Genomic DNA, 11402 nt, shown 5'->3' with positions numbered 1-11402 from the left:
GCTCTGAGCAGAGGGAGCAGCGGGATCACGGTGCAGGGAGCAGGGAAAAGGGGAGCCCGCAGTCACCCATCGCACCTGGAGGCCAGAGCTGGAGAGCCCGGCTCCGGGGAGCTGCGTCCACTTTGTTTCCTGAACTTTAAAAGACATTCCCTGTGGCAAAGTGTTATTCCCAGAATCGTTACTTCTCCTGCTCAGTTGGTGAGGGTTTTCCCGGGAGCGGAGGGGGTCTGGGACACAAGACAAGGCAGGCTCCCGATTGAAACAGAGCAACAGACAGAGAGTCTGGACTGGGATAGGGTGGGACTGGGACTAGTAGAAGAACTGGAATTTGGACTGGGAGGTTCCAGGCTCCTATCGGATTGTTTGGTGGGTTTGGAGGTCTGGGTACAGGATGATCAGGAACTCCCGGAGAGATTCCATGCAGGAGGCATCATTCACCCCCAGGCCCCATCACAGTGCAGAGGAGCTGAAGGATACCTCTCCTGGAGACCTGTTGCCCAGTCCGCTGGGTCAGGATTTGCCCCAGTTGGAAAAGCTGCAGCAGCAGCCAACGGTGGAATGCATGGTCTGTGGTGACAAATCCAGCGGCAAACATTATGGACAGTTCACCTGCGAGGGCTGCAAGAGTTTCTTCAAGCGGTGTGTTCGAAGGAACCTGAGCTACAGCTGCAGGGGCAGCAGGAACTGTCCCATTGACCAGCATCACCGGAACGAGTGTCAGCACTGCCGCTTCCAGAAGTGTCTCAAGGTCGGCATGAGACGAGAAGGTAGATCTCTCCTGGGCTGGGGAGGGGAGGAGAGCCACCGGCTGGATGGGGTTACGGGACTGGTAACAATATAGCCCGTTTTTAATCAGCTCCACTCACTGCACTTCTGGCTCTTTGTGTTTTATGACTGACCTGATTCCAGCATTCTGTTCTACAGTCCTTAACTTCATCTCTCATTCTCTCTCATTTATTCTCATCCTCTATCTCTCTTGTCATTTTGTTTTTTCTCCATGCCTTTTCTGTATCCTTATTCTATCTCTTTGTGTCCTCTTTCCCTCATTCTTTCCTAACCTGTCTCTGTCCTCATTCCTCCTCTCCATCTCGTTTTGCTCTCATTCTGTTCCCATTTCTTTGTCTCTATTCTCACTCTTCCCTGATATTCTTCTCTTCCCTAATTTCTCTCTTTCTATCTTTCATTTTATCAGTCACCAATCATTGGACAGAAACAGCCAAAACTGTAGGAAACCGTTAAATGTTAATATAAACTAAACAGTGACACAGATTCTGTGTCAGTGAATCTGTTGTGGGGAATTCATAAAGATTAATTCACCCTGTGTTTTGTCAATAATGTTTTTGATCTTCTGAGTTTGTCTCTGATTTTACTGCTTTTGTATAACTATGAAAGTTTACAACACAGAAGGAGGCTATTCGACCCATCATTTCAATGCTGGAGGAACTGAAACTGAATCCAACTGCCCTGCTATTTCCCCAGAGCTGAGAACGTTCCTCTGTCAAACGTTTAATCAATTATCCCTTAAAAACAGCAATGGTCACTCCCTGTGGTAAAACATTCTAATCCCCAACAACCCTGTGTAAATATTTTTTTCCCAATCTCTCTCCTTATTCTCTCAGGGGCGGTTTTGAATTGATGGTCCTCCTCATTATAGACTCCCCAATCAGAGGAAATGGTTTCTCTCTATTCACTCCAAAAATTCATTCATTTTAAAAATGCCCTCTTAATTGTTTTAACCTTCTCTGCTCCAGTGTGAATAGTCCCAGTGTCTCCTCTCAGTATTCCAAATCTGTCATCATCCTGGTGAACCTACACTGAATCTGTGGCTTTAATAACCTGGAACTCAACTTTAAATGTGGCCTAAACCAGTGTTTTGTAAAAATCGATTATTCCTCCTTTACTCTTGCATGCCTCTATATGTAAAACTCAACAGTCTAATGATATTTATGACCTCCTGTCTGCACTCTCAGTTTGAAAATGTTGTCAGTTGTTTTGTCTCTGGTCTCGCTGAGTTTTAAAATATCTGATTTTGCGTTTTGTGTTTGTCTCCTCCTGAGTCTTTGCTGTTTGTGTTTGTCTCCTCCTGAGTCTTGCTGTTTGTGTTTGTCTCCTCCTGAGTCTTTGCTGTTCTCTTTTCATTTTCTTAAGTCCCCATTTTGTTCCATTTTTGGGCCTTAGGATTTCAGATTGATCCCGGACCAGGTGCAAACAGCAGATCAAGGGGATTGTGCGCTGATTATGATTTATGTAACAAACGATTCACTTCAATTGCATTCCAGTGACTGGGAATCAAAATATGTTTGATGCCCTTAGGTTAGGAACCTGCTGTGACATTTTCTGTGAATATTTTATGGGCTTGGGTATTTTGCACTGTCCTGGGCAAGAGCTTGATTTGTGTGACTCCTGCATTTGCCTACCCACCTAAATTCTGGCTGGTTTGGACTGAGATTTGTACATGTGCTTCTGGTTGTCACAAGCCATCAAATGATCTCCCATCTCTTTAGAAGAAAGTAGAATAAATACCTCATTAAGCTGCGTGTTAGTCTATAAACTGCCAAGATTTATAAATCAGCAGTTGGCTAAGTGGCAATTATGCTTGCTGGCTTTACAGGCTTTAACTACCCTTCCTCAGGATAGGATTATTTTTTCTGTGCTGACCTGCAATGTAAACTCAACTAGACACAGGGTCCCTGGGCACTAATCTCTAGGCAGTGGTTTGTTGCTGACCACAGTCCCTTTCTGGCTATAATAAACCACCCAAATAACACAGGATGACAAATTCTTCTTTACAAAAAAGCAAGATTTGGAGGAGGAAAATTTAGAAAAGCATCTCTTACCTCCAAAAACAGCAACCAATCAAAAATATACACTAAAACCTAAACTCACAAGGAGCTTGTGTTTGAATGGACTGCCTTGGTGCCTCACTGAGAAAGATGGGCCATTTTCTGTAGATATGTTTGCTTTGTAACCCCCTTATGTCATCACGTGAAGTGCAAATAACAATGCATTTAAGGAAAAGATTTTCCTCTGGTCCCAGAAGGTTTGGATCATTTTCAACATTTAAACTAGAAGAGATTGGACACTGCTATGAATGAGACTGGATATAAAAGGACTGAAGAGACTCCTACTGAAATGTATCCTTTGTCAGGCTGTCACAAATGCAAACTCATCACCCCCCCCCCCCCCCAATCCTCCTGCATTCTACATCCTTTATAAACCCAGGCGGGTATCTCTGAATCACGGCTTCTTGTATTACCTCCTCCTTGCCTACTCTACTGGACTATCATTCTGCCATGCACCGGCTGCACACCATTAAATAAAAGAAAGACTGACTTGCATTTATTTAATGCCTTTCACAATCCCAGGACATCCCAAACTGCTTTCAAGCCAATGTCACACATTGGAAGTGTCGTCACTGTTGTAACTTGCCCAAATGACACAAAGACCAGATAAATATTGGCCCAGGAACCAAAGAAAACTCTCCTGTCTTCTTCAAAACAGTGTCATGGGATCTTTCAGAAAACAGACAGGATCTTGGATTAATATCTCATCTGAAAGACTGTCCATCCAACAGTGTGGCACTCCATCTGTACTGACCCTCAGACAATACAGCACTCCCTCAGCACTGCCCCTCTGACAGTGCAGTGCTCCTTCAGCACTGACTCTCCGACAGTGCAGCACTCCCTCAGCACTGACTCTCCGACAGTGCAGCGCTCCCTCAGCACTGACCCTCCGACAGTGCGGCGCTCCCTCAGCTCTGACCCTCCGACAGTGCAGCACTCCCTCAGTACTGACCCTCCGACAGCGCAGCGCTCCCTCAGCACTGACCCTCCGACAGTGCGGCGCTCCCTCAGCTCTGACCCTCCGACAGTGCAGCACTCCCTCAGTACTGACCCTCCGACAGCGCAGCGCTCCCTCAGTACTGACCCTCTGACAGTGCGGTGCTCCCTCAGCTCTGACCCTCCGACAGTGCAGCACTCCCTCAGTACTGACCCTCCGACAGCGCAGCGCTCCCTCAGTACTGACCATCAAACAGTGCAGCACTCCCTCAGCCCTGACCCTCCGACAGTGCAGTGCTCCTTCAGCACTGACTCTCCGACAGTGCAGCACTCCCTCAGTACTGACCATCCAACAGTGCAGCACTCCCTCAGCACTGACCCTCCGACAGTGCGGCACTCCCTCAGTACTGACCCTCCGACAGTGCGGCGCTCCCTCAGTACTGACCCTCCGACAGTGCGGCGCTCCCTCAGCACTGACCCTCCGACAGTGCAGCGCTCCCTCAGCACTGACCCTCCGACAGTGCGGCGCTCCCTCAGCACTGACCCTCTGACAGTGCAGCACTCCCTCAGCTCTGACCCTCCGACAGTGCAGCACTCCCTCAGCACTGACCCTCCGACAGCGCAGCGCTCCCTCAGCACTGACCCTCCGACAGTGCAGTGCTCCTTCAGCACTGACTCTCCGACAGTGCAGCACTCCCTCAGCACTGACCCTCCGACAGTGCGACGCTCCCTCAGTACTGACCTTCTGACAGTGCGGCGCTCCCTCAGCACTGACCCTCCGACAGTGCGGCGCTCCCTCAGCACTGACCCTCCGACAGTGCAGCGCTCCCTCAGCACTGACCCTCCGACAGTGCAGCACTCCCTCAGTACTGACCCTCCAACAGTGCGGTATTCCCTCTGTAATTATCCTCTGACAGTGTGGCACTTGCTCAGTACTGACCCTCTAACAGTGCTGCACTCCGTCAGTACTGCCCCTGTGATGGTGCAGCACTGTACTGCACTGTAGTGTAACTCTGGGTCTTTATGCTCAAGTCTCTGTTGTGGAGCTCACTCTTCTGACTCAGAGGCCTGAGAGTGTGCCATAGATCACAAGAACACTAGAGATAGGAGCAGAAATAGGCCACATGGTCCATCGAGCCCGATCTGCCAGTCAATATGATCATAGCTAACCTTGGGCTTGAACTCCATTTTTCCACCAGCTCCCCATATCCCTTAATTCCCTGAGAGACCCCAGAAATCTGTCCAGATCAGCCTTAACTGTATTCAATGGTGGAGCGTCCACGACCCTCTGGGATAGAGAATTCCAAAGATTCACAACCCTTCGAGTGAAGTAATTTCCCCATCTCTATCTTAAATGATCGGCCCCTTACCCTGACACTGTGTCCGTGTTTTAGATTCTCTGACCAATGGAAACAATCTCTCAGCATGTACCTTATCAAGCCCCTTCAGAATCTTGTACATTTCAATGAGATCACCTCTTATTATTCTAAACTCCAGAGAGTATAACCCCAATTTACTCAGCCTCTCATCATAAGACAATCCCCTCATCCCAAGGATCAATCTAGTGAACCTTCATTGTATTGCTTCCAATACAAGTCTGTCCTTTCTTAAATGTGGTGACCAAAACTGCACACAGTACTCCAGATGCAGTCTCACCAAAACCCTGCACAACTGGAGCAAGGCTTCTTTATTCTTGTACTCCAATCCCCTTGCAATGAAGGCCAACATCCATTTGCTTTCCTCATTGCTTGCTGTATCCACATGTTAACTTTCTGCGTTTCTTGCACAGACACACCCAAGCCTCTATGGATGTCAACGCTTACAAGTTTCACAGCTTTTAAGAAACATTCTGCTTTTCTATTCTTACAATCAAAGTGCATAACTTCACACTTCCCTACATTATTCGCCACCTGCCATCTTGTTGTCCATTCACTTAACATGACTATATCTCTTTGGAGCCTTTCTGTGTCATCCCCACTGCCTAACTTCACACCCAGCTTGATATCATCAGCAAACATTAATCTCTGTCTCATCTAAGTCATTAATAGATTGCAAATAGCTGAGGCCTCGACACTGATCCTTGCAGCACCCCACTGTTCATTGCCTGACAACTTGAAAAAGCCCTCTTTATGCCCACTCTGCTTTCTATTACTTAACCAATCCCCTATCCATGCAAAAATATTGCCCCAACTTCATTAGCCTTTATTTTGCTTAATAACCTTTTGTGGAGCACCTTATCAAATGCCCTTTGCAAATCCAGCTACACGTCTTCTGGTTCCCCTTTATCTACCCTACTAGTTACATCTTCAAAAAACTCTAATAAATCAAACAGGACTTCCCCTAAGTAAAAACATGTTGACTAATCAAACTATACTTTTCTAAGGTCATTGTTAAGACTTTCTTAGTGATGGATTCCAGCATTTTCCCAACAACTGATGTTTGTCTAACTGGCCTGTAGCTCAGTGTTTTCTCTCTCCCTCGTTTCTTGAAAAGCAGTCTAACATATACCAACTTCCAATCTAGTGGAATTTAAGGAAGTTTGGAAAATTGTAGCCAGCACATCCACCATCTCTGCAGCGACCGCTTTTAGAACCCGGGAGTGTAGGCCTCAGGTCCCGGGGGTTTGTCAGATTTTAGTCCCTTAAGTTTCGCCAATAATTCATCTCTGCTGATATTAATTTCCTCACTCTTTTTAGCACCTAGGCTGCTGTCTATTTCTGATATGACAGTTGAAGGCTGGATCAAGGTGTGATCTGTGCCCTGTGACTGACTGGATAGTGTGTACTTATTTGTGTTATTTCCATTACAGCTGTTCAGAGGGGAAGGCTGTCTCACACTCAATCCAACCCAGGACAGTACAGCCTGAGCAATGGCGACGGCTTCACCAACCCCTCTTACCTGTCCAGCTTTATCTCCCTGCTGCTGCGAGCAGAACCGTACTCAATGTCTCGCTACGGCAGCCCGTGTATGCAGCCCAGCAGCGTGATGGGCGTCGAGAGCATCTGCGAACTGGCGGCTCGCCTCCTCTTCAGTGCCGTGGAGTGGGCCAGGAACATCCCCTTCTTCTCCGACCTCCAGATCTCCGACCAGGTGGGGCTGCTCCGGCTGACGTGGAGCGAGCTGTTTGTGCTCAATGCGGCTCAGTGCTCTATGCCGCTGCATGTGGCGCCCCTCCTGGCAGCCGCCGGCCTCCACGCCTCCCCAATGTCGGGGGAGCGAGTTGTGGCATTTATGGATCACATCCGGGTCTTCCAGGAGCAGGTGGAGAAGCTGAAGCTGCTGCACGTGGACGCGGCAGAGTTCTCCTGCCTGAAGGCCATCGTCCTGTTTACCTCAGGTGAGTTTGTGTTGGGTCTGTGTGCAGTAACTGTGTAATCAGCACCGTGTAAGGGTGACCCGCACCAGAACATTCCCAGGCGTGAATCAGTCAGCACCAGACCATCAATAGGAGGCTAGGAGAGACTTTCACACAGTCCAGAGGCCATTCTCACAGGTGCTTACGGAAGGTGAGTTAGACATCAGCTTTAACAGGCAACTTCTCAATCTCCTGTGACATTGCACCATGAGGAGTGAAGTGTCATATTCAGGTGAAGTGAGATTAGGTAGCAGGGCTAATTGGACCTGGAAATTCAGGTGTGATTCAGCTCCATTTTAAAGTCATACTAGTTAGATATTTGCTTATAATTTTCCCATTTATAATGGAAATTTCCTATGTAAACTTGTTACACTGTAATTATACCTTTTGGCCAGCAATGGCACTGTAGGGAGAGGGTGATTACAACAGGACAAATTTACACTTCCATTATTGGTGTAAACATCGGAACTTGGAGTGGAATAAAGTGACCAAGAATGAGTGCTGCCTCCTTCTGACAGTATGTCTGCAGTCTTTTCACTGGTGGGAGGGTATGCAATTATACAAACTCAGCCCCGTTTATATCCCCTGCCAAACCTGTGTGTGTGTGCGTGTGAGAGTCAGTTTGTATATGTGTGTGTGAGAAAGAGTGAGTGTGTATGTGGGTCAGTGTGTGTGTGTGTGTTTGTGAGAGAGTGAGTGTGTGTGTGAGTCAGTTTGTGTGTATGTGTGTGTGTGTGAGAAAGAGTCAGTGTGTATGTGTGTGTGAGCATGTGAGAGAGTCAGTTTGTGTGTGTGTGTGTATGAGAGTGTTATGACACAGCAGTTGGTAAAGCTGAGTTGTTTAAAAATCCCAGAGGGTAACTTTAATAACATTTATTAATTTACAGAGGTTAAATATATACACATGGCTGCAAATTACTAAGTATCATAACTTTTAACAAATTCCCAAACTAATCTCCATTAAAGCAACAGCAACCCACAGACTTAACCAGACACCAGGCAAAGCATTTTCACCGTACGAATTCAAAATGAGGTTCCTTTCACTTTGGTTCCTTTGCAGATACAATGGTAGCTTACAGGCTTTGGTCTTAAATGGCATCTGCCCTGCACACACAAAACTGCTGTCCTTATACTTAGCACAGCCCATTGAATGTAAATTCTCATTGTATCACCAGCCCCTTTGAACTCTACCTCTTCTAACAATAAAACCCCTTTCATAGTACCATTTTTGTTTGTAATATAAACATGCTTGGTCTCTGCTAGCTAGGTGCCAGATTTCACTGTCCTTCTTGAATGCTGTATTCAACAAAATGCAAATGCACTCTACCTCTGTTACATCTCAAAGCTAGTATACATCAAAGCACCCAGACTAACTGGTTTTAATCAAATTAAGACACCTACAGACTAACCCTCTATTTTAAAAACATAATTTCCAACATTATATACATTAATAGCTTCATGACAGAGAGTCCGTGTGTATGTGTGTGTGAGAGAGTGTGTGTATGTGTGAAAGAACGATTGTGTGTGTGTGTATGTGTGTGTGTGTGTGTGTGAGAGAGAGAGAGTGTGTGTGAGAGAGAGAATGTGTGTGAGAGTGATTGTGTGTGTGTGTGTGTGAGAGAGAGTGTTTGTGTGTGTGTGTGAGAGAGAGAGCATGTGTGTGAAAGAGAGTGATTGTGTGTGTGAGAGAGAGTGTTTGTGTGTATGTGTATGTGTGTGCGAGAGAGCAATTGTGCATGTGTGAGAAAGCGATTGTGCGTGTGTGAGAGAGTGACCATTGTGTGCATGTGAGAGAAAGTGTGTGTATGAGAGAGTGTGTGTGAGAGAGTGATTGTGTGGTGTGTGAGAGTGATTGTGTGTATGTGAGAGAGAGAGAATGTGTTTGTGCTTGTGTGTATGTGTGTGTGTGTGTGAGAGAGAGTGATTGTGCACGTGAGAGAGAGAGTTTGTGTGTGTATGTGAGAGAAAGTATGTGTGCGTGTGTGTGAGAGAGAGTGTCTGTGCATGTGAAAGTAATTGCGTGTGTGAGAGAGAGAGTGTGCGTGTGAGAGAGAGAGAGTGTGCGTGTGAGAGAGAGTGAGTGTGCATGTGAGAGAGAGTGAGTGTGCATGTGAGAGAGAGAGTGATTGTGTGTTTGTGTGAGAGAGTGTAATTGTGTGTGTGTGAGTTTGTGTATTTATGTGAGAGAATGTATGTGTGAAAGAGAGTAATTGTGTTTGAGAGAGTGTGTGCGCGTGTGTATGTGTGTGTGAAAGAGTTTGTGTGTAGGTGTGTGTGAAAGAGTTTGTGTGTATGTGAGAGTGTGTGAGAGAGTGTGTGTGTGTATGTGAGAGAGAGTGAGTTTGTGTGTGTGTGAATTTGTGTATCTATGTCTGAGAGTGTGTGTGTGAGAGAGTGTGTGTGTATGTGAGAGAGTTTGTGTGTGTATGTGAGAGAGAGTGCGTATGTATTTCTGAGAGAGCACGCGTGTGTGTGAGAGAGCATGTGTGTGTATGTCTGGGAGAGTGTGTGTGTGTGAGAGAGCGTGTGTGTGTATGTCTGGGAGAGTGTGTGTGAGAGAGTGTGTGTGTATTTCTGAGAGAGTGTGTGTGTGTATGAGAGAGCGTGTGTGTGTGTGAGAGAGGGTGGGTGTGTGTGTATGTCTGAGAGGGTGTGTGTGTATGTGAGAGAGAGTGTGTGTATGTCTGAGAGAGTGTGTGTGTATGTCTGAGAGGGGGTGTGTGTATGTGAGAGAGAGTGTGTGTATGTCTGAGAAGGTGTGTGTGTATGTCTGAGAGGGTGTGTGTGTATGTGAGAGAGTATGTATGTATGTCTGAGAGGGTGTGTGTGTATGTGAGAGAGAGTGTGTGTGTATGTCTGAGAGGGTGTGTGTGTATGTCTGAGAGAATGTGTATGTGAGAGAGTGTGTGTGTATGTGAGAGAGTGTGTGTGTATTTGAGAGTGTGTGTGTATATGTCTGAGAGAATGTGTATGTGAGAGAGAGTGTGTGTGTGTGTCTGAGAGAGTGTGTGTGTATGTCTGAGAGAGTGTGTGTGTATGTCTGAGAGAGTGTGTGTGTATGTCTGAGAGAGTGTGTGTGTATGTCTGAGAGGGTGTGTGTGTATGTCTGAGAGAATGTGTATGTGAGAGAGAGTGTGTGTGTGTGTATGTGAGAGAGAGTGTGTGTGTGTGAGAGAGAACGTGTGTGTGCATGTATGAGAGAGTGTGTGTGCATGTGAGAGAGAGAGAGTGTGTGTGTATGTCTGAGAGTGTGTGTGTGTATGTGAGAGAGAGTGTGTGTGTGTATGTCTGAGAGGGTGTGTGTGTATGTGAGAGTGTGTGTGTGTATGTCTGGGAGAGTGTGTGTGTGTGAGAGAGAGTGTGTGTGTATGTCTGAGAGAATGTGTATGTCTGAGAGGGTGTGTGTGTATGTGAGAGAGAGAGTGTGTGTGTGTATGTCTGAGAGGGTGTGTATGTCTGGGAGAGTGTGTGTGAGAGAGAGTGTGTGTGTATGTGAGAGAGTGTGTGTGTATGCCTGAGAGGTTGTGTGTGGATGTGAGAGAGAGTGTGTGTGTATGTCTGAGAGTGTGTGTATGTGAGAGAGAGTGTGTGTGTGTGTGCCTGAGAGAGTGTGTGTGTATATCTGAGAGGGTGTGTGTGTATGTGAGAGAGAGAGTGTGTGTATATGTCTGAGAGGGTGTGTGTGTATGTGAGAGAGAGAGTGTGTGTGTATGTCTGAGAGGTTGTGTGTGTATGTGAGAGAGAGTGTGTGTGTGTATGTCTGAGAGAATGTGTTTGTGAGAGTGTGTGTGCATGTCTGAGAGAGTGTGTGTGTGTGTGTGCGTGAGAGGGAGTGTGTCATAGAGTTATACAATGCACAAACAGGCCCTTCGGCCCATCGTGTCCATGCCAGCCATCAAGCACCTATCTATCCTAATCCATTTTCCAACACTCAGATCGCAGCCCTATGTGCTATGGTGTTTCAAGTGCTCATCTAAATACCTCTTAAATGTTATGAGGGTTTCTGCTCTACCACCCTTTCAGGCAGTGAGTTCCAGATTCCAACCACCCTGTGGGTGAAAAAATTTTTCTTCACATCCCCTCTAAACCTCCTGCCCCTTACCTTAAATCAATGCCCCCTGGTTATTGACACCTCTGCTAAGGGGAAATGTTTCTTCCTGTCTACCCTATCTATGCCTCTCACAATCTTGTACACCTCAATCAGGTCCCCCCTCAGCCATCTCTGCTCTAAGAAAAACAACCCCAGCTTCTCCAGTCTCTCTTCATAG

At 46.7% G+C, this 11402-nt stretch overlaps 1 protein-coding gene across 5 annotated transcripts in view; it reads left to right on the top strand.

Moving 5' to 3' along the window:
• The first annotated feature begins 355 nt into the window (after positions 1–355).
• LOC121274394 (nuclear receptor subfamily 2 group F member 1-A-like) overlaps positions 356–11402 on the top strand; it is an 18805-nt gene continuing 7758 nt past the window's right edge. Inside the window, exons 1-4 of one of the 5 annotated variants that reach the window (XM_041181691.1) lie at positions 356–767; positions 3408–3420; positions 4746–4761; positions 6597–7116. In XM_041181691.1, the coding sequence (XP_041037625.1) occupies positions 392–767; positions 3408–3420; positions 4746–4761; positions 6597–7116 (925 nt within the window). In that variant the 5' untranslated portion in view covers positions 356–391. Of the gene's footprint in view, positions 818–2584; positions 2603–3407; positions 3421–4745; positions 4762–6557; positions 7117–11402 lie in introns of all 5 variants that reach the window. The other 4 variants (XM_041181690.1, XM_041181688.1, XM_041181689.1 and 1 more) reach the window with 4 other exon arrangements.

The sequence above is a fragment of the Carcharodon carcharias genome, assembly GCF_017639515.1.
Source record: "Carcharodon carcharias isolate sCarCar2 chromosome 36 unlocalized genomic scaffold, sCarCar2.pri SUPER_36_unloc_10, whole genome shotgun sequence".
In the NCBI taxonomy this organism is placed as follows: domain Eukaryota; kingdom Metazoa; phylum Chordata; class Chondrichthyes; order Lamniformes; family Lamnidae; genus Carcharodon; species Carcharodon carcharias.
The sequence above is the reverse complement of the archived record's forward strand: the minus strand, read 5'-3'. Positions and strand labels throughout refer to the sequence as shown.